We start from the raw sequence: 24381 nt of genomic DNA, 5'->3' as shown, positions 1-24381 counted from the left end.
ACGACAGACCCAGGTTTTAGACCATCGTCTTGGTCAGATGTCCTGGGTGCATGTTTGGTGTTCTGGTTATGTTAGTGTGCGAACCACACAAACTCCAATGTCCTTATTAAAAGGAGTGTGATCTGATTAGGAGTGGAAACAGGAGGTGATACAATGTTCAGGTGGTGTATGTATGTGTGTGTGTGTGTGTGTGTGTCAGAATGAGAGAGAGACCAACCACACTAACCTGACCTCAATGCTCAGAGCCACACTCATCATCTGATTAGAACATAGATTAGGGTGGACATTAACACAGCAGACCTTTGTGTGTGTGTTCTCCATGAAGTCTGATACATCTTAGATATCAAAGCACATTTGTTAGCTTTTCCTCTGGGATGGAAGAGGAAATCCATATTTTTGTCCTTGACCCTTTATTTCAGTTTCAGAAGCAAGAATGAGGAAAGTGTCTCAATGAGTGTCACACTGTTAATGTGCACGAGTGTATAGGTGCAAGATCTGTCAATCTCTCAGTGTCTAAGAATGTAACGCTGTAATACTCTTAACCCCCCGCTAAGAATCAGGATCCAATCTGCTCACCTTTCCTTTCCAGCCCAAAGACAGTCCTACTAAAATGTTTAAGTAACTGTATATTTGAACACACGGTTGACATACACTAGATTGACAAAAGTATCGGGACATCTGCTCATTCAATGTTTCTTATCAAGGGCATAAAAGGGCATAAAAAAAAAAGAGTTCATCAAGCTTTTGTTGGAATAAGAGTTAGTGAGGTCCGGATGTTGAATGATCACCACCCCTGCCCACCCCCATCCTCAACTCCCCAACTCATCCCAAAAATTGTTTTTTTTCAGAGAAGGGGTAGGAAACACATTTTGCTGATTTTCCAGGCAGTTGTTACCCATCACATCTTCAGAAACGTGTAAGGTAACATGTATCAGAATATCATCCAGACAAGTTCGGAAGATCGTATCACCCACCTCTACCACGCATCCCGATCCATACATCTTTCAACAGCTTCAGAGGACCCGCAGCTGAACGTTTAAGTAATTCAGGAAGCTGTGCTTAAATGGCTGATGCAGTGTGTATGGAGGAGAGGAGAGTAGTGCAGGCGTGTGTTTGGATGGCACCACTCCCAAACCCCCCCCCCCCCCCCATACCCCCCAATCCCCATTTTCCACGGGCCTGGCAGAGGCCCTTTGATGTGTGTATCTGGGCTGTGCTCTCTCTGGAAGCTCCTCTGGCCCAGCCAAAACGAGCAACCCCCACCAAAACGAGAATGGAAATGTGATTGCTTTTTCCGGCCCCTAATCCAGCACGCGCAGAACTGCCCCGAATCCGCAGAACAGAAAACAAGAGAGTCATTGGAAAAGGCAGAGAGAAAGCGTTGCCATGGTTTCCTTTCATGTCTTCCAATTTTGCTTGATCAAAAAAAAAAAAATCACAGAGAGATGAAGCTGGAATATAAAAGAGGGAGAAAGAAAGACGGTGATGGTCAGAAAGAGCAAAACAGAGACCAGGAGAAATAGAGAAACTAGAGATAGAAGCAGAGATAGAGAGATAGAGCGAGAGAAGTAGTGAGAGGGACAGGCTGGCGAGAAAATAAGACAGCGAGAGAGTCCGACAGAAGGAGATAGAAATAGAGCTAAAAAGGAGAGAAAACAGGTAAACAGAAAGACAGATAGAGAGAGACAGAGAGAGAAGCAGAGAGACAGATACAGGCCGAGAAAGAGACAGAGTGAGAGAGTCACATATAGAGAGAAAGATGAGTGAGCGACACAGCGAGAGACATAGTCAGACACAGGGCTCTCTGATGTAGAGAGAAGCAGGCAGACAGCGAGAGAGTCCCATACAGGTAGAGAAATAGAGAGAGACAGATATAGAGAGGGAGATAGAAGCAGAGACTACCAGTAAAAGAGAGGCAGAGAGAGGGAAAGGGACTGACAAATGGACAAGACAGACAGCTATCTAGAGAGGGTGTGAGAGAAGGAGAGCAGGAGAGACCCCGTCACTGGGCTGCAGAGAGAAGAAAGATGAAAAGGGCGAGAGATTATGAAATAATGTGAATAAAACATGGGAGCATGAGGCAGCCTCACACAGCAGAGGAAAACACCAGATCATCATTACACACACACACACACACACACACACACACACACACACACACACACACAGAACACACGAAGCTATGCCTGCAAATGTGCAGAATCAGATTTTTCAAGGTCAAGGTTATGAGACAGGGAAGACTCTCTGTCACACACTGCAGTTCTTCACCTACGTGGGCTGTGTCTCCCTGTACTTGACATTGATGGGGTTGTAGAAGGTCGCGCGTTGATGCGCTGTCAATTTGACGGGTTCCCAGAACATAATACTGCTAAAATTACAGAATTACTACCAAAAGCACCAAGTTCAAGTGCAGAACTCGAGACACTTTGTCTCCTCCTCTTCCCCTGTGCCTCCACAGCTCATCTTTTTCTTCTTCTATTGTTTATTGGATGTTAATGTGCTGCCTTAACTTCCTGTAATTGGTCTAAAAAGTCTGAATCATGTTCATGTTCAGTTTGATTCTTTGATTCAAATTTTGGTTCTTTGATCTGGAACGTGGACAGAGGTACACTATGTCCAAATGTTTGTGGACATCAATTCTAATAAACAGCATTCAGCTACTTTAAGTTGCACCCATTGCTGACACAGATGTGCAAAAGCACACACACACACAGCTTGTCTAGTCCCTGTAGAGAACTTTTGCCAATAGAATAATATTGTCAATAGACCAACATGAACCTCTTTGCACCATGACAATAACGCCAGGCGTGGGCTAGAGTGGTATAAATCCCCCCAGCAGTGAGCTGAGGAGCAGTGGAACTATGTTCCCTGGAATGATGGTGCTCCATCCAATACTTCAGGAATGAGTCTGAGATGTGGTTGGGTGGTGATTATCCAACATCCTGATCTCACTAACATTCTTGTAAATGAATGCAATCAAATCCTCAATGCTCTAGTAGAAGTTGAGTAGAAAACCTTATTCCTGGGACAGTAAAGACGGTTAATCCAACAAAAGCAGGATAAAGTCTTGTTGATACCCTTGAGTTTCAGAAGAAACAATCAATGAGCAGATGTCCCAATATTTATGCCCATACAGAGTAGCTTTCCACATCTGCTGCACATCTGCTGTTTTGGTTCAGACCAGACTAAAAAGTCCAATGGTCCAGACCAAGCAAGGTAGCTCCTGTTTCTGACATCTGAAAACGTGTTCACAGGTCATGGGGTTCACCAAACCCTGTACACAGTGTCTGGCGTCTGCTGTCCAATGATTCTTGTTTCATTTATACAGTCCAGCTTCTTTCTTGGCAATGTTCTGATAATAGTCTTTATTAGAGGCCCCTATGTTTTTGGCTTCTCTACTGTAAGCTCTGTTTTTCATGTTTGCTGTGCAGGTCTGAGCAAAGAAGGAACAGATCTTCATTTGTTCAGACAGAACATATTTTAGAACGGCCATTATTCAGAGGAGCTGGGACAGGAAGGACCTGCATTTGGACCGTCTTCACCACCAGACTAGCTCACCAAAAGATCAAACAGGTTCTGGAATATCCGTTTGTGGGAAGACACTCAGGTTTCTACATCAACATTCTTCCAGCTGTGACCATCTTAAAGGAACAGTTCAGGCAAACGGGTCAATCCAAGTGAATTCACCAAAGGCCTACTGACTGAGCCTCTCAGACTTGCTGAAGTGTTCAGGAAGTAATGACAGTGTCAGTAGTTAGTGTTCCAACATTTAAGGTTGTAAATTCATTCAAAGTTTTTTACCATAGCATCCAATTTAAAAATCAAATAAAAGTAAAAAAAGGACATTATTTACCTGTTTTGTTCAGGTTCCTCCTCATATTAAGCACAAAAATATAAAAAAATATATATACAAAAAAAATCTAAGCACAAAATATATGTTCTGAAGCATAAATCTTTTTACCCTCAGGTAGAACTGCAACCTGACTAAATGCAGTTATGGAATTTTTAAGTGTCCACAATACAAATATTGTGTGCTAAAAACAGTATTCCATATTACTGAACATGTAACATCAGACCATGTCTAGGTCACGCCCACTTTCTGAGTTGGAAGTCGCAGAGAAAAACACCAGCTCGGGGGCAAATTGGTGTTCGCTCAGGGCTCAAAATCAGATCTAGGTCGCTATGTGTGAATTGTTAAAAGATAGAGTCGAATAGAGTCGAAATCCTGTAGTGTAAAAAGTGTCACGACCACGTTATGACTGGCAGTGAGTGCGGTGTTGCGCTCCAGCCAATGAGAACGCAAGGAGAGAGAAAAGCCGAAGAAGATGCGAAAGGACTCCCTAAATCCAGTTATATCACATGTGTGTGGTGCAGGGGCAGAACACACAATTAGCATACACTCAACCATAATACCTACGTTTTCATTGCAAAAATAGATTTTTATTTACTTCCAGCTCCCTCTGCAGAACAGACAATCCCTCCTGGCCTCGCGTCCCAACCCACTCCTTTACCCATATTCTTCTTTTTCCAGCGCATATCAGTGCACAAACTAATTAAACCGCTCGCTTCTTGCAAGACACCCATATCCACACGTGTGTTTTTGTGACAAACACTCTCGACTCAACTGTGAGTTTTCCTGGAACTGTCATGTGCTGTGTGACCTGCTGTCGTTGAAACAGTTGTGTAGTGTGCAAACCACGACGGCTTAAACGTTTACGATTACAAGAGATCAAGCTGTGTAGTTTGAACAGTACAGCAACCTGTACTAGTGTGGTGTCAAAGCCATCATGCAGACCAAATCCTAATATTCTATAGAATATTATTATTATTATTATTATTATTATTATTATTATTGAAATTTGATCATTTTACCTAAATTCTAACGTTGCTGGTATCATGAAATGGTTTTTATGGCACAACAGCAGCTCAACTTATAAACTTGGCTGGCTCGGAATGCAAAATTCTCTCTCCCGCTCTCCCTCCCCTGCCCTCTCTCTCTTTCTCTCTCGTGCACTCTTGTCACCCCGTCACACACAATTAAATGTGGTGCCCTCAGCACATTTGCAACAAGTGAAGCGAAGGCCCACGTGAGCTGCAGTGTCCCCGTTCCCCTCTGCATGCGCTCCGGTCTGGGTTAGGGGCTAATGCGGAGTGGGTCAGCCCCTGGAGCTCTGCTCAGGCCTGCAGAGGAGGCTGCTAGGAGAATCTTTGAACAGTTTTGTTTCGCTTACAGTCATTTAAAGCTGTGATTCTGAACCACGGGTTATAGTGTGTGACAACATGTGCCCTGACTTTTGAGGCGTTCTCTGAATAACTAAACAATCCTTCCTGGGAAAATATCTCTACAGATGCACTTAGTTTTCCCTACTTTTAAATCTGCATGTACACTGGTCTGCTGCAGCAACATGACACACCAGATCCCGTACATTTAACGTCAATCAGACATGGTCGGACGATGGGTCCAGTTTACCACGTCTGGGAGATGTGACGCATCGAAAAGTTGAGCAGAGCTGAACCTCAGGCAAATTAATGCAGCAAACATGATGCCTTTCCCATCAGGAGGCAGAGGGTGTTTGGGGGATTAGTGTCTACAGCTCCAATGCTCAGCTTGTGAAACATTTCCATGCAACATGGAAGAATAGGAGCAAAAGCCTGTATATTTACAGCATTTTCTCACTGGTTTCAAAAGGCTCCAAGTCTGCACCCAGGGTTAATTCTGCGATGGTTTGAGGGGGTTTGGTTTATCACAAAGAAAGAGAAGTTCTGCTGAAACAGGGTCCTCCTTTGACGTTTTCGACAATAATTAGATGGACAGCACCAATAGGCTCAAACTAGTACTGTAATGTTCCTGTGGTTGGATACTGACACTTGAACAGGAATAAACAGTGGTGCTGGAGTGACTAAGAGGACCTACAACATTTAATAGATAGAGCTGGATAGAGGATTATATTAGCTTAAATGAGTTAGCTAACAAGCTAAACACCACAGCACAGACTGTGGTCCAGCTAACTGAGCCTCAAATTACATGTGGAGAGCATAAAGTTGAGCGATCTTAGGAGCAACTTAGCCGATATTAAACTTTTTCTGGTCACCGCTGACCCATCATGGCACATAACTAGTACAATTTGTCCATGGGAAGTATGCAGGGGTTAGGCAGTGCCAAGTTTTTAGACAGATTTGCTTGTTAGAGGCATTTCCATTTCTGGTTATGACTGTTCTCTAGAGCATTTTGCAGTCTGGTTTATCCAGGTTTGTTTACTCTCCCTTTTCTTTGGAACGACTCAAAAAATTAGTTAAACTCACAGCATCCCTGCCTTTCAGCCCTATCAAATGCACACAGGGAATCAGCTTATTTAGCAATTCAACACGGAAATTTAACACATCATACACTTTTTACACATCACTTTAAAACACTGCCCTCATTACAATCTTAGTAGTCAAAATTTTCAAACATCTCAATATACCTCGTTCCCATGATACCGTCCCACCCTACAATACAGACATGACTTTTTCAATAATCACAATGCAAGTGCTACCTCCACTTTTGGACGTAAATCAAGGTGTAACTTGGCAAATTTAACACCCGTTCATTCCGTTACTCAGTCTGCAGCACCAGAAGTACAAAGCTTTCACACACTGAAGACCACACCAGGGCTCACTTAAACATTCCAGACCACTGTTTTTTAGGAGGGTCACAGATCAATGCTCCGGACCACTTACAGGCTCAAAAACGGGTTTCACACTCAGTCAGACATACTGAACTCCAGAGGACATGGACTAGGGTCTGAAAAAGGTCTCAAGAATGAAAATGCCCTTTAACAGATGTGTTACCTTCAAAATTCTAAATCAGGGACAATTAATGAAGCCAGTGATTATTAGCTGATCACAGCAAAGACAAAGCTGGTTGCAGATCAGCCTAAAGAGCACCCTAAAGCAGTATTATGCGAGACTGGTATTTTTTGCTCCTGAGCTCCACCTCCATTTGGGGTCATTCACTGTATTTACCCCACTATCATAAATAGACGATTTATGGACAGTTCTAAACATGTATTTGTTGACAACCTGAGAGATACAGAGCCGGCATCTGAAGTGAAAGAAGTATGTGGACAGATGAGGTGGGGTAATATTACGGGATTTTACACTAATTGGACTCCGGTTACGTAGAATTGAGAAAGAAGTCTTTAGCAGCGCTGCCAAAGTTAGAGGAGGTAGCGGGCGTTCCAGAGACGTAATCAGCAATGACAGAGATGGCATTTCCTCCATTACAAATCAATGTACCATCCTTATGATTCTGAAGCTGAAAAGTTATTTTAAGATAAAATTGCTACATAAAGTTGCTTTAATGGAAATTTAATGGGAGAAAAGCTAAACGTTTGAGGCAAGAGGAGAACACTGGAGTAAAAGACTGCTTAAAACTGCTCTAGTACCTAGAGCAAGAGGGAGGGTTTATCGAGAGCAAGGGCAAGGAGAGACGGAGGGTTGGTAGGAAGAATGTGATAAGTGCTGTGCCGACACAGAAACGAGGACATGGCAGAGGACGTAGAGGGACACACTTAAAGGAGGTGAAGAACAGTGAGGGACGGTGTCTGTGACTAGTTCTGACATCAATCTTGCACTGGAACACTTCAGTAACAGCACCATAGCTGTGGATACGTTTAGAAAGCTCAAACAGGATTTGCTGTTTTCGTTACCAGATTTGTAGCAGATTTGTAAGCTATTCCTGGAACGAGATATATTGCTCCAATGACTACTCTAAGAAACGAGCTGAAGGCATAACAAACATCTGGACTGATGCAATGGCTACACTGTAAGCAATACTAGTACTGGAAAAAAGGGTTCTTTGGCTCATAATGACAGTGGAACTCACTTTATTCTACATGAAACCATTTTAAAAGGTCCCTTTAAACAGGAAAAGAATAAAACATAAATATAACCTATATGGACAAAAGTATTGGGACACCTGCTCATGCACTTTTTCTTTTTACAGGCGTAGTTCCGCTTGTGTGATGAAATCCAATCACAGAACACGCTTTTCGTTTACACTTGTATGAAGTGTGGACGAGATCAGTCTCGGACCACCTCCAATGTGGTTTGAGTGATCCGATCGTAATCCAAACACAGATGTCCACACTTGGCTGTTTATGCGGACAAGTGAAACGCAAACGTGACTATTACTAGAAGTGCATGTTAATGCCAGGTGTAAACAGCCTCTAGGTAGTGCAAATGAGAGGACACTGCTCAGAAGCAAATAAAGTGTAGCCCAGATTATTGCATTTTTCTTCCAATTTGGTACCACCAATTACCCCCCTGTACGTAGCTCCCCCTAGCACTAGCAATGCTGCCAACACTAAGGGGTAATGACGGCACTGCTCAGACGCCTTTGCTGACCAACACTGTTTAAGAGTGATGAGGGTACAGAGCACGGCCAATTGTGCTCTCTCAGACTCCAGTCGCTGACGGCAAAGCAGCATGGCTCAGAGTGCATGCCAGCCATGTCCAGCAGGTTCCCAGCATCCACTGCCCCCTGGCAGCTCAGGCAGCTGATGTCAACGGTGTGAAAGTTCCATAGGTATGCAGAGATCACATGGTGCAGCATACAGCAGGCTTTACACACTGGTGTTGCTGTTCATCATCACAGCACTGTGATAAACCCTCGCTGTCTCTTATTGGTGGCTGAAACAGCCAGATGCAAGTCACCAGCCCATGTGAACCCTCCAACCTCTTTCTCCACTCAGACACCAATGGAATTTAAATGCGCTCCGAGCTGAGATTGATGACACGAGACAACAGCCAATCGATCGACATCATCAATGATCACCACAGAGTCACCTATGAGACTACGGTCATGTGACTACATTCACTGCCACAGCAACAGGGCATCGATCATGTGTGGCTGCCCAATACCGCTGACTCAGCACACCAGCCTCGGGGCAGATGGGCCGCGTACATGCAGGTTGATTCAATCATTTGCTACATTAACAGCAGCCTAGCCTGCTATTAGTTAAAGGAATAGATGGCAGAAAGGCAGAGGTGGACTAAAGGGCTGGCCTGGGTAAAACTGGACTGGCCAGCCCAGATCTGATAGGTCGGTTTTCAATAGGTGATGGATGCTGTACGCACACACACACTCACACACACCATCAGACTAAAATCAGCTCAACCATGGTGGCAAGTTTAACTGATACTAAAACAGTCAGGGCCATAAGTATTTGGACAGTGACAATTTGTCGCATAGCAAATGGCGAAAAGGTCAGATGCTGAGTGAACGCAGCCATGGTCTACAAATATAGTCATTTTACTATCCCTACGTTAGAAAATATCAAAAACCTTGTGTCTCTTGTGGCAACTTTACAGGAAAACAAAAAAATCTCTTCTTCACTTTTAATGGAAGTCAATGCAAAAAAGTTTAATTCCAAGTCATTCTGGAGCATTTCTATTGATCCATTCATCACTAAATCTTGACACAATGTAAACAACAACCATCAGATTCACATTATGGTAAAACGTCAAAAATGAATCCTCCTCTGTGGTTGTGTACAAGGCTGTAAGAGCGTGTGAAATAGACAGACAGACATTCACAGAGCTCAGTGAAATACAGTAAAGGGGTACTGCTGTTACCCACTGATGCTGATGCACCGTGTCGTTGGATCATGCCATTCTCACTGCTTTCAAAAGAGCCGCCATGCTTGCACTTTGCTTTTTGGGTTGTTCACAAAAGACCTTACAGCTAAAACACAAAGCTGTCCCCCACTCAGAAAGAAGCAGAGAATAGCCAATATCTGTAAAGCCAAATATGAACAAAATGTAGGCAGAGCTGAAACCCAGCCAATTTGAAAACGTAAGTCAACTTATTACAGAGGAAACACATGACCTGCTCCATGACCTCGGTGTGCTTTCTTTATATTCCTCGTAGATTGGAGAAGGAGAGGACCAGCCTCGATGTTTACATCGGTCATAGCTTCATAGCTGAACCAGCAGAAAGTGATCTGGGAGACAGACCTGCTCCAGTACTAGATCACAGAACTTCCTCACAGGTTCTGGACTTCTCATCAGGAACTATCTCCCAACGCCAGGCTAGGAAGACGTAAACACTGTGCAGAGCTCCAGCACAAAACAGCATGAGTAAACAACAAGCTGCACACTCCATCTCTGCCTGCCGTACCATGACTGCTGCAGCTCTTCTCGGTTTCTATTCGGGCCTGGAAAAAGCAGAACACCACTCTGTGGGGAGCAAAACCTCTGAACACTGGAACAGCAGCATCAGAGTGTCCACATTTATCTGATCATAGGAGGTCTGAGCCCACATTCATAAAGCTTCCCAGAGTAGGAGAGCTGATCCAGGATCTGTTCCTGGCAGTAAGGCCCCTGTAAACAGAAGAGGCCCTGGACAAATTGTACAAGATCACAGACCAGATTCAAGGCCTGAATCCTTAAAGCACTGAGAAACATTGCACACAAACTTGTGGACGGCCCTGTTCTAATGACCAGACACATTAGAACATACTGCAATTAGTGGTTAAGAGAGAGAACATGAGAGAGAGACATTAGCACAGGAAAACAGAGAGAGAGATACAGATTGGTATGAGAGAGAGAGAGAGAGAGAGAGAGAGAGAGAGAGAGAGAGAATGAGGACAGACAGACAGGGAAAAGACAGTAAGAGGGAGATTTGCATTGAGAGAGAGAGGCATATATACAGTAAAGAAAGTGAGAGAGAGACAGATACAATGGTAAAAGGTAGTAAGGGAGAGAGATATAATGAGAGAGAGAGAGAGAGAGAGAAAAAGATGAAGAGAGAGAGATACAAGCAGATAGACAGAAAGGGAGAGAGATATACACAGAGAGGGGCAGTAAAACAAGAGATACAATAACTACAGAGTACAGATAGTGATTAAGAATGAGAGAGAGAGAGAGAGAGAGAGAGAGAGAGTGTAAAAGGCAGTGAAGAGAGAGGGAGAGATGCAGAAAGGAAAAGAGAGGCAGTAAGGGAAAGAGTGATACAATGAATGAGAGAGAGAGAGATAGAGGCAGTGAAGAGAGAGAGAGAGAGGCAGTGAAGAGAGTGAGAGAGAGGCAGTAAGGGAAAGAGTGATACAATGAATGAGAGAGAGAGAGATAGAGGCAGTGAAGAGAGAGAGAGAGAGGCAGTGAAGAGAGTGAGAGAGAGGCAGTAAGGGAAAGAGTGATACAATGAATGAGAGAGAGAAAAAAAGAGAGTGTGTGTGTGTGAGAGAGAAAGAGAGGCAGTGAAGAGAGTGAGAGAGAGGAGGCTCTCCTCTCTCTCCTCTCTCCTCTCCCCTCTCTTCTCTTCTCTTCTCCTCTCTTCTCTTCTCCTCTCCTCCTCTTCTCCTCTCTTCTCCTCTTTCCTCTCCCCTCTCTCTCTCCTCTCCTCTTCCTCTCCTCTCTCCTCTCCTCCTCCTCTCCTCTCCTCCTCCTCTCCTCTCTTCTCCTCTCTCCTCTCCTCCTCCTCTCTCCCCTCTCTCTCCTCTCCTCTCTTCTCCTCTCTCCTCTCCTCTCTTTCCTCTCCCCTCTCTCTTCTCTCCTCTCTCTCTCCTCTCTTCTCCTCTTTCCTCTCCCCTCTTCTCCTCCTCTCTTCTCCTCTCCTCTCTCCTCTCCTCCTCCTCTCTCCTCTCCCCTCTCTCTCCTCTCTTCTCCTCTCTCCTCTCCTCCTTCCTCTCCTCTCTCCTCTCCTCCTCCTCTCCTCTTCTCCTCTCCTCTCTCCTCTTTCCTCTCCCCTCTCTCTTCTCTCCTCTCTCTCTCCTCTTTCCTCTCCCCTCTCCTCTCCTCCTCCTCTCTCCTCTCTCTCCTCTCTTCTCCTCTCCTCCTTCCTCTCCTCTCTCCTCTCCTCCTCCTCTCCTCTTCTCCTCTCCTCTCTCCTCTTTCCTCTCCCCTCTCTCTTCTCTCCTCTCTCTCTCCTCTCTTCTCCTCTCTCCTCTCCTCCTCCTCTCTCCTCTCCCCTCTCCTCTCTCTCTCCTCTCTTCTCCTCTTTCCTCTCCCCTCTCTCTCCTCTCCTCTCTTCTCCTCTCTCCTCTCCTCCTCCTCTCTCCTCTTTCCTCTCCCCTCTCTCTTCTCTCTTCCTTCCTCTCCTCTCTCCTCTCTTCTCCTCTGTCCTCCTCTCCTCTCTCCTCCTCTCCTCTCCTCCTCTCCCTCTCTCCTCCTCTCTCCTCTCCTCCCTCTCTCTCCTCTCCTCCTCCTCTCCTCTTCTCCTCTCCTCTCTCCTCTCCTCCTCCTCTCCTCTTCTCTTCTCCTCTCTCCTCTCCTCCTTCCTCTCTCCTCTCTTCTCCTCTCCTCCTTCCTCTCCTCTCTCCTCTCCTCTCCTCTCCTCTCCTCTCTCCTCTTTCCTCTCCCCTCTCTCTTCTCTCCTCTCTCTCTCCTCTTTCCTCTCCCCTCTCCTCTCTTCTCCTCTCTCCTCTCCTCCTCCTCTCTCCTCTTTCCTCTCCCCTCTCTCTCCTCTCCTCTCTCTCTCCTCTCTTCTCCTCTTTCCTCTCCCCTCTCTCTCCTCTCCTCTCTTCTCCTCTCTCCTCTCCTCTCTCCTCTTTCCTCTCCCCTCTCTCTCCTCTCCTCTCTTCTCCTCTCTCCTCTCCTCCTCCTCTCTCCTCTTTCCTCTCCCCTCTCCTCTCTTCTCCTCTCTCCTCTCCTCCTCCTCTCTCCTCTTTCCTCTCCCCTCTCTCTCCTCTCCTCTCTCTCTCCTCTCTTCTCCTCTTTCCTCTCCCCTCTCTCTCCTCTCCTCTCTTCTCCTCTCTCCTCTCCTCCTCCTCTCTCCTCTTTCCTCTCCCCTCTCTCTCCTCTCCTCTCTTCCTTCCTCTCCTCTCTCCTCTCTTCTCCTCTGTCCTCCTCTCCTCTCCTCCTCTCCCTCTCTCCTCTCCTCTCCCTCTCTCCTCTCCTCCTCTCTTCTCCTCTGTCCTCCTCTCCTCTCTCCTCCTCCTCTCTCCCCTCTCCTCTCTCTCTCCTCTCTTCTCCTCTTTCCTCTCCCCTCTCTCTCCTCTCCTCTCTTCTCCTCTCCTCTCCTCCTTCCTCTCCTCTCTCCTCTCTTCTCCTCTGTCCTCCTCTCCTCTCTCCTCCTCTCCTCCTCCTCTCTCCTCTTTCCTCTCCCCTCTCTCTCCTCTCCTCTCTTCCTTCCTCTCCTCTCTCCTCTCTTCTCCTCTGTCCTCCTCTCCTCTCTCCTCCTCTCCCTCTCTCCTCTCCTCTCCCTCTCTCCTCTCCTCCTCTCTTCTCCTCTGTCCTCCTCTCCTCTCTCCTCCTCCTCCTCTCTCCCCTCTCCTCTCTCTCTCCTCTCTTCTCCTCTTTCCTCTCCCCTCTCTCTCCTCTCCTCTCTTCTCCTCTCTCCTTCCTCTCCTCTCTCCTCTCTTCTCCTCTGTCCTCCTCTCCTCTCTCCTCCTCTCCTCCCTCTCTCCTCTCCTCCTCTCCCTTCTCCTCCTTCCTCTCCTCTCCTCCTCTCCTCTCTTCTGTCCTCCTCTCCTCCTTCCTCTCCTCTCCTCTCTTCTCCTCTGTCCTCCTCTCCTCTCTCCTCCTCCTCTCTCCTCTCCTCCTCTCTTCTCCTCTGTCCTCCTCTCCTCCTTCCTCTCCTCTCCTCTCTCCTCCTCTCTCCTCTCCTCTCCCTCTCCTCCTCTCTCTCTCCTCTCCTCTCTCCTCCTCTCTCCTCCAGACATTAATAAGAACAGTTGCTCTCGTATGAACCGATTAACCAAGCACTGCAGCGCACACACACACACACACACACACACACACAGTGTGGAGCTTCAACATTGCTACCATTACCTACCGACCCCAGCACAGCTCTCAGAGCTCCTGCACGCTGGGACCAGACACAGGGCAGAGCCAGCTGGAGTCGCAGCCCGGGTCACAGGGCCAGTAACGGTGACGATAACAAACAAAAGGTGGCGTTCAGCCACTGCGAGCCGCAGATTTCAGCCGCTGGCTGTTTCTTCCTCCGCGTCGTTTCAGACAGCCAGCACACACTCCTACATTTCACAAACGCTTCACACACTTCGTCATCTCCGCACACACCCGAGCGTTACAGAGCATGGGCTTAGCTTCAGCTAGCTAGCTGCTTTGCATCGCTGAATCCCTAAAGGCTGTAAACCCGATTAAATGTCGGTGGTGTACCTGAGCCGGAGCCGGAGCCGGAGCCGGAGCAGGAGCCGGAGCAGGAGCCGGAGCAGGCAGGCGCGGTGCCTCGCAGTTAGCGCTAACGGTTCGTCCCCCTCTCTCTTCTGTTACCCTGTTTTAGGGTTTACATCGCTCCCAGCGCTCCACGGCCCTGATGAAGACAGCAGAGAGGGTTTGGGTTTGGCGTGTGTGAATGTCAGACTGATGCTCACAGCCTGTGTGTGTGTGTGTGTGTGTGTGTGTGTGTTTCCCTGGCAGCCGCGGCAGCAGCTTCGGCCGAGACTGTTCTGCGTCGCTCTGCGCATGCGCACAACCTCTCAGCCCACCGCCTACCAATAACAGGCGCGATGCGCCACACTGCTCCACGCCGAAGACGCGATCAGCCTTTTCACTGTATTTCCACCATGCTTCGTTATGGTAGTTTATATCGGTCTTTAAAAAAAGCTTTCATATTTAGAATGAAAAAGAACAATAAAGCAGCTGATTACACCACAGGGCGATCTACGTTGTGGTCATTCAACTGTTAGGCCGCGAGGTGGCGGTATTGTCCCACATACTGATCCATACTGATCTGCCGTATATGCAGCGTGATCCATATCATCTGTCCCCATTCCTATCACCATCCTTACACCATCCCACAGGCCACATGCACCCAATTACTGTCCCATAGAAAGCTTCATGTAGCCAACGATATCACCCTATCCCAACATGTCATTCCTCACAGTTTTTCCATATAGACTGCTTTATAATCACCATGAACCAGTAATGTCACTGACACAGAGAAATTATTCTTTGCTATTTTTATATTTTTATATATTTTTTGAAATATGGATTCTTTTAAATATGGTATTTAAAATATGTTATTATGTATTTATTATTTTTATTAGTCCATTTGTCATGAATTATTCAAACATCTAGCTAAAACAGTTTAGATCGGCATGAATTCCATGTTCATCTGAAGTGGTCTAAACTGGTTTATTCGGATGCTGTTCTGCTTTGCTGGCATATGCTGTTTTTTCTAGCAGGGCACTAAAAATGGCAAACGCCAAATATATCTTACAGGTTATTGTGATTAACACTGTTAGCACTATTCGTACACAGAAACACACCTGCACACTCATTTAGCAACAGAAAGAAAGGGTTAAACAACACAGCGTCCAGCAGTCAGCAAAGCGTCCAGCAGTCAGCTAATCATACAGCAGTCAGTCAATCATACATAAGTCAGTCAATCATACAGCAGTCAGCTAATCATACAGCAGTCAGCTAATCATACAGCAGTTAGTCAATCATACATCAGTCAGCTAATCATACAGCAGTCAGTCAATCATACATAAGTCAGTCAATCATACATCAGTCAGCTAATCATACAGCAGTCAGCTAATCATACAGCAGTTAGTCAATCATACAGCAGTCAGTTAATCATACAGCAGTCAGCTAATCATACAGCAGTCAGTTAATCATACAGCAGTCAGCTAATCATACAGCAGTTAGTCAATCATACAGCAGTCAGCTAATCATACAGCAGTCAGTCAATCATACATAAGTCAGTCAATCATACATCAGTCAGCTAATCATACAGCAGTCAGCTAATCATACAGCAGTTAGTCAATCATACAGCAGTCAGTTAATCATACAGCAGTCAGTTAATCATACAGCAGTTAGTCAATCATACAGCAGTCAGTTAATCATACAGCAGTTAGTCAATCATACAGCAGTCAGCTAATCATACAGCAGTCAGCTAATCATACAGCAGTTAGTCAATCATACAGCAGTCAGCTAATCATACAGCAGTCAGTCAATCATACATAAGTCAGTCAATCATACAGCAGTCAGTTAATCATACATAAGTCAGTCAATCATACATCAGTCAGCTAATCATACAGCAGGTAGTCAATCATACAGCAGTCAGTCAATCATACATAAGTCAGTCAATCATACATCAGTCAGCTAATCATACAGCAGGTAGTCAATCATACAGCACTCAGTCAATCATACATAAGTCAGTCAATCATACATCAGTCAGCTAATCATACAGCAGTCAGCTAATCATACAGCAGGTAGTCAATCATACAGCAGTCAGCTAATCATACAGCAGTCAGCTAATCATACATCAGTCAGCTAATCATACAGCAGTCAGCTAATCATACAGCAGGTAGTCAATCATACAGCAGTCAGTCAATCATACAGCAGTCAGTCAATCATACATAAGTCAGCTAACCATACAGCAGTCAGTCAATCATACAACAGTCAGCTAATCATCCAACAGTCAGTCAATCATACAGCAGTCAGTCAATCATCCAACAGTCAGTCAATCATACAACAGTCAGCTAATCATACAACAGTCAGCTAATCATACAGCAGTTAGCTAATCATACAGCAGTTAGTCAATCATTCAGCAGTCAGCTAATCATACAGCAGTCAGCTAATCATACAGAAGTCAGCTAATCATACAGCAGTCAGTCAATCATACAGCAGTCAGCTAATCATACAGCAGTCAGTCAATCATACAGCAATCTGTCAATCATACAACAGTCAGCTAATCATACAACAGTCAGCTAATCATACAGCAGTCTGTCAATCATACAGCAGTCTTTCTGTTACACTCAACTAGCTCCATGTGCATTATTACAAACACATGCTTGCTCACTTGATTAGAAACAACATGGTAAGAGCAGTGATGTTTTTTAGGCTGTGAGGTAATCCTTATTTTGTAAAATGTAATTGTAATGTAATTACCTACTTTTTCACTGTAACTGTAATGGATTACCCAATGTGTATATTTGTATATGTACATGTGTGTGCCGGGTGTGTGTGTAAGTGAGAGTAGGAATATGCAAAAGAGAGCTTAGCGCACTGAGGCCTGCAGGCCATAAATAGCCAACAGAAGAATAAATGTTCACAAGACATTAAGTTGATAAAAAGCTCTATAATGACATTAGGTGATAATATACTGTATGTATCATTTTATATTAATAATCAGCTATAATGCGAACACAAAACGAATTACCATGAAATAAACACGTCAGGATGGGTAATAAACCCCCTTAATGTAATTTCCCCTTTATGTGTGTTCAGGTATTAGGCTAACTCTGAAACAACAATCAACTATAAACAGGTGAAGATGAAGCGTTAATAGATCATCATTATAGAATCATACAATTGTTTATTTATATTCATATTCTTACATCTATATACCACCCACAGAGGCATATAGCATCAAAAGGGTTTCAGTTGTTATGTTCAAAGATCCCTTCTTGTTTAGAGTGTGTATTACCAACCAAATCTACAGTGTGCTAGTGCGGACCATGCTCTGAGATGGAACGGGGAGGGTGGACTCTGAATATTTTTGGCTTTCCTGTTGTCTGCATGAGAAGCTGGACCCCTGTTGGTGTGGTGAGTGATGGAAGAAAGGGAGGAGACGGGGTGAAGGTGGGTGCAACGTTTGTTCTACATGGAGTTGGACTGAAAAACAGTTATTTAAGGGGCTTGAGGGCCAGGAGGAGGTGTTCAGGGCGTGGCTTTTTGATCACTGTGGTGTTTGTGATCAGCAGGTGGTAAGGCGTACCACATGGATGAATCCAGACCTGCTGTTTTTACTACTGGTTTTGAATTTTGAAAAAGGCAGAAAACAACTGCCATGATATTGGGCACATTTGAGCATAACTGGAGCTTTGGAGTACGATAGGAATTCTGAAGAACTAAATGTTGCGGTAATGGAGGATTGCTGAACAGTTTGATAACAGAGTTGAGAGACATTTCATCACTGGTGTGAATTCAGGAGATTGCAAGAGGGGCCACATCTCCTCTACATTCTGTTTTTAACTATGGTCATTTAAAAATGCATAGCTCATATTCCTGGTAACAGGTTTTTGAGAATGACTTTTCCATTGAAGAGTGAAGAGGAGCCATGCAGACATGCAGAGTAGTGGCAAATCAAACTTTCTACTTTCTTTTATTTGCTTCAGCATTATTTTTTTATTTTCTATCAGCCTTCCTCTTTTCAGCTTCATCCTGTTAACAGATGGATTGACATTTGTATCCAGGATCTGCTGGTATTATGTGGAATTTATTTATTTATTTATGTGGAATATTACCAAGGGCACTGGCTGCAACACAACCCAAGAGCATGACTGAGTCTCCCCCTAATTCAAAGTTGGCAAGGTGTCTTTATTTCTTAAAATAAACCTCTGCTGATTGGGCCAAACTTTCCCAAAACTCATCTGGCCTCTCTAGATGATCTTGTGAAGGTTTTTTTTCTTATGACTATATATATGAGCAATATTGTACTGTGGAACAGTGCACCACCATCTTGACTCACCTAAACAATCTCATCTGTTCTGTGTTTTCTTGGACAGTACAGCAGATCAAAGCAGCATTTCCTGGAAAGTGTGATTCATGCTTTGAGGCACTTCTAATGGACATGCTTTACACAAGCATTACTGGACAAGCTGAGCCTGTGAACTGAGATGGTAAAGTAATATTACAGGATTTTACATGAAAATGTTACGCAGTTCTCGCAAGCATTGGTAAGCCCACTTCGCCACAGCTGCATAGTGCAGTTGGCAGAGTGTGCCATTCTGGACGGATTTATTTTGGTATTAGGTCTAAATTATAAAATATCTACAGTGTTTTACTCCCTTAAACAGCCTGTGGCCCCATGGTGGGCTGAAAGTGTTTTTACACACTTCTATTACCAAAGAATAGCCCCACCAGTCCCTGTAGTTACCGAATAATACACCTTAGTGCGTAACTGTCATGGTGTGTTAGGCCAGACCAAGATGGGATGAACACTCACAGAGATGGAACTCAATGCAAGAGGGTTTATTCAACAAAATGAACATAAACGCCAAAAGTACGAAAAACATGAGCAGCAATAAAAGGGCAAAACAGTGAACACAACCGGAACGTGACAACACAAATGGCGAACAAAATAAAACCTGGGACTGGGACGAGCCGTGCTACAATAACTAAATGAGGGAAGCAGGGGAACCAGCCGCTAGACCAAACGGCAAGGCCGACCAAACCTGAAAAGGCAGTGCGCTGCTGTGAGCATGGGTTGCCTTGCTGGGCCGTGGGCGACCTGAGTATCCAGACCTGAAGCGAGCGAGCCTCACTTGACTCGTGAGTAGCCTGAGCGAGGCTGAATCGCCTGAGCTGACCTAGACACACCTGAGACCAAAGAGGAACCGCAGGGGGTCCTGAAGGCTCCAAACGGTTACATTCTCGGCACCGAATGGCGGTGTCGAGACTCCTTAAGTACCCCCAGTCCCAGGTGTAACACATGAACCAAATGAACATGAATCGATACACTGAATCAAACACACATGAACGTAAATGAAACGGAAGTCCTTATATGGGCCTGTGGGCGGCGGGGAGGGCGCGATACAGAGTGTCTGACAGTCTTGGAGTGTGTTATTTTTGACATCTTGACTCTTTTTCCAGATTATTGGCTGGCACATATTTTTTAAATACTGCAGTAAAATCATCACTCAATTTTTCTAAATGCAAATGATGAAAAACTTTGTAATGTGGATGAATTAAATGCTTATGAATTTCTCTCTCTTTTATAACAGGATCTTCTGTGTTGAAAAAAAAAACATGCCTAGACCAGATTGGGTCAACCTTCCAGAAAAGATTTGGGCCATTAAGTGTTTGTTAGCTAGGTTAGAATTAATATAATTGGGGGAAATTTGGAATGTTTCCCAAAAGTATCTTGTGTTAGGATCAACTGATAGAGAAAGTTCTCTGTGAGAAGTTTTAGAGTCAATTTTGAGCTATACACTTTCAAGAGACTCAGCCCCTGATTTATAACACATATGAACATGGAAGAAATGTCATGTATAATCCATGCATATGTGTCAGAATGCAGTTTAGTACACCTGCAGTGTTGCAGTGTAATCGGGGCAGTACAAACTGGAGTTAATAATGTGAGTGCAGTTACACAAACCCAGTGTAGTTTCCATCTGCTGTTCGTCTGCTTCAATGTATCTCGAGTTCCTAGGTTGAGTGGGGTGGGGTTATCCTGTATGTGGTGTGACAGTAGAAAAAGTGTGCATTGCACTGTGAACAATATTGTCATCGTCAAGCAAACACTTTCTATCTTCATTTTTATATTTTAAATTTTTCTGATCATTTGATCCTGGCAGTTGTTCTTTACATTGTATCCACATTTTATGATGAATGGACTAATAGAAATGCTCCTAAATGACCTCCAAAATAAAAGTGTTTTATATCGATTTCCATTGCATCTCCATTTTTGCTTTCTGCTCATGTAAAGTTGCCTTTTTGGAGATTTGGAGGCTTTCCTGTGACAAAAACAATGTACGAAAACCTCATAGAGCAAAACACCGGCAAGAATGATAATAGACATTTATTAAATAAATAGCAGTGACAAAAAAATAAGGTTGTGTGAAAAGGATTCGTACAGGAGGAGTGATCTGAACAAACATTCACAGGTTTTGGTAGAAAATGGCAGTTTAAATGAGGAAGGAGTGTTTTATTACATAGTGAGTACTAAAATTCTACATACACTCACAAAACAGCAAGCATTTACAGCATTTTACACAACAACACGTTCCTATAGCTCCTCAGAATACACGTTTTGGATCTGGCGGACTGGCCTTTACTGTCTGAGATCTGGCTCTGTGTTTTTTTTTTTTTTAAAGCATACACCGGCTTTTCAGCGCAGTGTCATGCTGTGCCTCTACATTTCATTACAATGCCGCTAGATAACTGACCTCTACGTTCACTGGCTTTAAAGCTAGCGGCAGAGAAAGCATGCCATGAGAGATAGAAAGTCCTTGAGGGAGCAACGTTTTGAACTTCTCAGTGGTATCTGGATAAATCAGCCATGAACCAGTGGCAGACCTTCTTTACGACCTTGTAGTCCTTACGCTGAGATTCAAAGTGCAGCTCTGGTGCGCCACTGATTGCCCACACACAGCATGCTTTGATCAGAAATGTGCATTAGGATTTGAATTACATTCCATTTTACAAATTGGTCAAAGATGCGCAGTTACAGGTGAGTGGTAGCTCTGAGACGGTCTGAGGACTTCTGTTTGAGATTTTTTTGTTTTTTGTTCTTTACCATCAAGTTAAAAGGATTGAATAAAATTGAATAAAATATCCCAAATCTTGCTTCTCTAAAATGCATGGATTATTATGCATAGATAAGTCCTAATATCTACCAGTGATGTAAATGTGTTGAAGCAAATGTATGTGATGCCAGCGTTACTTCAATCAAAGCTTCAATGTAACTGGTGTAGTTCTTTTAATACCTGATTTTTTTTTTCTAACAATGTAGGTCAGCCTACTTTCACAAGCCACCTGCAACCAGACTTCTGCAATGGACCACATGAGGGCACTGTAAACTCTCTGATTGGAAGCCTTCCTGCGTGTTTAGCAGGTCACACTGTTTGATTCTGTTTTACTGGGAAACCGAGATAAGCCATGCAACACAACAATTTATTTGGCATTCAGATATCTGAACCTGTTCAAACATGAAGTTCCAACAAGGAACTGTGTACTTGTTGATTTTGCCATGAGGCACTGGTTTCTCAGACCCAAATTAAACTTAAGCCTGGACTAAAATGGCTTTTCAACTAATTCAGTCCAGGACTAGACCTAATCCATGTCCAGGAAACAGGCTCAGAGACTCCTATGAAATTCCTGCACAGTGCTGAGTGTCCTGGAAGTGACCCTAGGCATCCGAACCAGGGTTAGTCCATGATGCTTTGAGTCGTTGTCCACCAGCGTACATTCTAGAATGGCCATGTCACCACCAAAGGTAGCAACAATAGCCAATCACAATGCTGGTGTGAGTTCTATTGGGTGGTGGGCGGATGCAGACACACCCCAAGGGAATATGCAAAACACTAGTAAGTCCCAAGGGTTGAAGTCGAGGATCCTGCAACAGATTCACTATCTAATGCCAATCAGACGCTACTAGTGTGCTCTGGGAGCGTGTGGCAGCTGTTGACGGACAGCGCCGACATTCCAGGTTGTAGTTCCAGCCCAGCGTCCATGTCTATGTCCGTAGGCTCCAGATTCCCAAAGCCATTCCCATCCCCATTCCGGCAGTTACTGTTCCGGTCCACTCCCACCTTGCCACAGATCAGGAGGGGAGTAACTGCGGCATGGGATGGGCAGGGCTGGGAATAGATGGGAATGGGCTTGAGCCGCATTCCACTGTACCGGCAGCGCATGTAGCTGGAGAAAGCCCGCCTGTAGGTCTTATTAAAAAGTGTGTAGACCAGAGGGTTGACACCTGAGGAGATGTACCCAATCCACACAAACACGTTGAGCAGTTCAGACAGCAGGGGTTCGTTGCATGCCCCACGGCACAGCACAAACAACACATTGGTGATGAAGAACGGGCACCACATGAGCAAGAACAGAAAGAAGACTACCCCCAGGACTTTAGAGGCCCGCCGCTCATTCTTGATGGCCTGCATCATGCCACGGCGGCCGTGGGCTCCGGCCGGGTCCCGACCTGCAGGAGAGTTGAGCTGGGACGGGGCTTCTGAACTGCCTACCATAGAGACGCTGTCCGAAAGCGTGGCGGGGCTCAGAGAGTTCCCGTCCCCTCCCCCCAGCCGAAGGCAGTTCAGGCTGCTGCGGCGTGATGGGGCAAGGGGTGGAGCAAGCTGGGAAGCAGATGGGCCTGGGGGCTGCAAGGGCTGCTGGGAACAGGCCTTGGCCTCGTACAGGAAGACGGATGCCTGGCGTTGGAGAGCCTGCACTGTGAGGCAGTAGGTGACCACCATGATGACCAGAGGGATGAAGAAGGCCACAAAGGAGCCAACCAGCACAAAGCGCTCCTCATTCAGAACGCAACTGCCGTTCACAAAGACTTTGTCCTTGTTGCTAAGGCCGATCACCGGGATGGGCATGGAGATGCCTGAGAGAGAGACAGAAAAAGTGGGAAAGAAAGAGAGACAGTGGTTTCAGTTATAATAACTGATCATTAATAATAATCTATGGAGAAAATTGATTCATTAAAGACTTAATATCCCAAAAACACACTTGTTTGTGTTCTCAAAAGTCATGCCACAAGAAATTCAGCGTCTTCGTCACATGTTGTGTAAATGTTCAATCCATACTCCATCTACAAATGTGATTTCTTGCTATGCTACTGTTGCAAAGTTAAACCAGCTATGAGAAAATATAGCACACAACCATTTTGTGAACCTGCACACCTATATTTAAAGTGCATTACTCATTTCAAAAGGATTGGTGAAAGGTTGCACTGTTTGCAAAAGCTGCATAAACTGTACTCATAATCATTTCACATAATATCTTTCTGTGCTGTAACATTTAGAGTCGTTAAGCTCTTCAAATGTCTGGTTCCTGTCACCCCCCACTGTGAACAATTCAGCAAAATTTCTCTAGAACTGAGCATTTCACACTTAAACTAGTCTGAATGACTTTACATCTTAAACATTCTGGAGAAATGTTGAGACATCCTTCCTTTTTCACTGCAGACGCCCAACAACATTTAGTTTAAGCTTTATTTATTCCTAAAGTTCCCTCCTACACCATTTCTCCTCCATAGAGAATGCTGCCGCTCAGCTGGTCCAGAACCTCTTGAAGTTTTTAATCTCTCATGTGACTTCTCTATTGCGATCATGTCACTTTGCTTCCTGAAGCAGCAATAATCTAATACAAAGCTCTGATTCAACAAGGCCAGTTTCGGAGTACTTAGAAACATAACATAACATAGGTCTCCTGACTTCTGGGACCTTCTTGACATGCCCTTTCCCTCCCCTCAGTGATGGAATCAACTTCCTCCCACCATGGTCTCTTCAGAAAGCACCTACCATCTAAGCACAAGGGTTCTATATCGTACTGAAAAGGGTTCTTTGACTCGTATCAATGGCCTTGGCGTTCACTGTTTGCACATTCTAATCAAGGTTCATCTCTTTGCTGCACTGTGTACATTTGGTCTGAATAGTTTTTACACATTTTTGTGATCACTTTCCATGATACACCTACGTCCCGGCCCCATCACCTGCGTGGACTGACTGCGTGACACTATACATGACGCTGATTGGTTTGTAGAAGTACGTGCATCTGATGTTGGCATGTTGTCTAATCAGCAGGTAGCCTTTCCCAGATAAAATGAATCGTGAGTCGTTGTCCACCAGCGTACACTCTTGAATGGCCACAGCCAGAGGTAGCAACAATAGCCAATCACAATTCTGGTGTGATTCCATTGGGTTGTGGGCGGATGCAGATACACCCAAAGGGAATATGCAAAACACTATTTAGTCCCAA

At 44.8% G+C, this 24381-nt stretch overlaps 2 protein-coding genes across 8 annotated transcripts in view; both read right to left on the bottom strand.

Annotated features, from left to right (window-relative positions):
- LOC140562073 (actin-binding protein WASF3) overlaps positions 1-14410 on the bottom strand; it is a 45380-nt gene extending 30970 nt beyond the window's left edge. Inside the window, exon 1 of one of the 4 annotated variants that reach the window (XM_072687449.1) lies at positions 14104-14410. The gene's annotated coding sequence lies outside the window, so the exon portion shown is untranslated. Of the gene's footprint in view, positions 1-974; positions 996-14103 lie in introns of those variants that run through there. The other 3 variants (XM_072687448.1, XM_072687451.1, XM_072687450.1) reach the window with 3 other exon arrangements.
- Positions 14411-20461: 6051 nt separating this feature from the next.
- htr2cl1 (5-hydroxytryptamine (serotonin) receptor 2C, G protein-coupled-like 1) overlaps positions 20462-24381 on the bottom strand; it is a 144532-nt gene continuing 140612 nt past the window's right edge. For all 4 annotated transcript variants that reach the window (XM_072687472.1, XM_072687474.1, XM_072687473.1 and 1 more), the window contains one exon: positions 20462-23005. In XM_072687472.1, the coding sequence (XP_072543573.1) occupies positions 22041-23005 (965 nt within the window). In that variant the 3' untranslated portion in view covers positions 20462-22040. The remainder of the gene's footprint in view (positions 23006-24381) is intronic.

Source organism: Salminus brasiliensis, chromosome 9, assembly GCF_030463535.1.
Source record: "Salminus brasiliensis chromosome 9, fSalBra1.hap2, whole genome shotgun sequence".
NCBI classification, from domain to species: domain Eukaryota; kingdom Metazoa; phylum Chordata; class Actinopteri; order Characiformes; family Bryconidae; genus Salminus; species Salminus brasiliensis.
Note: the sequence above shows the minus strand (reverse complement) of the source record. Positions and strands in the feature narration are given on the sequence as shown.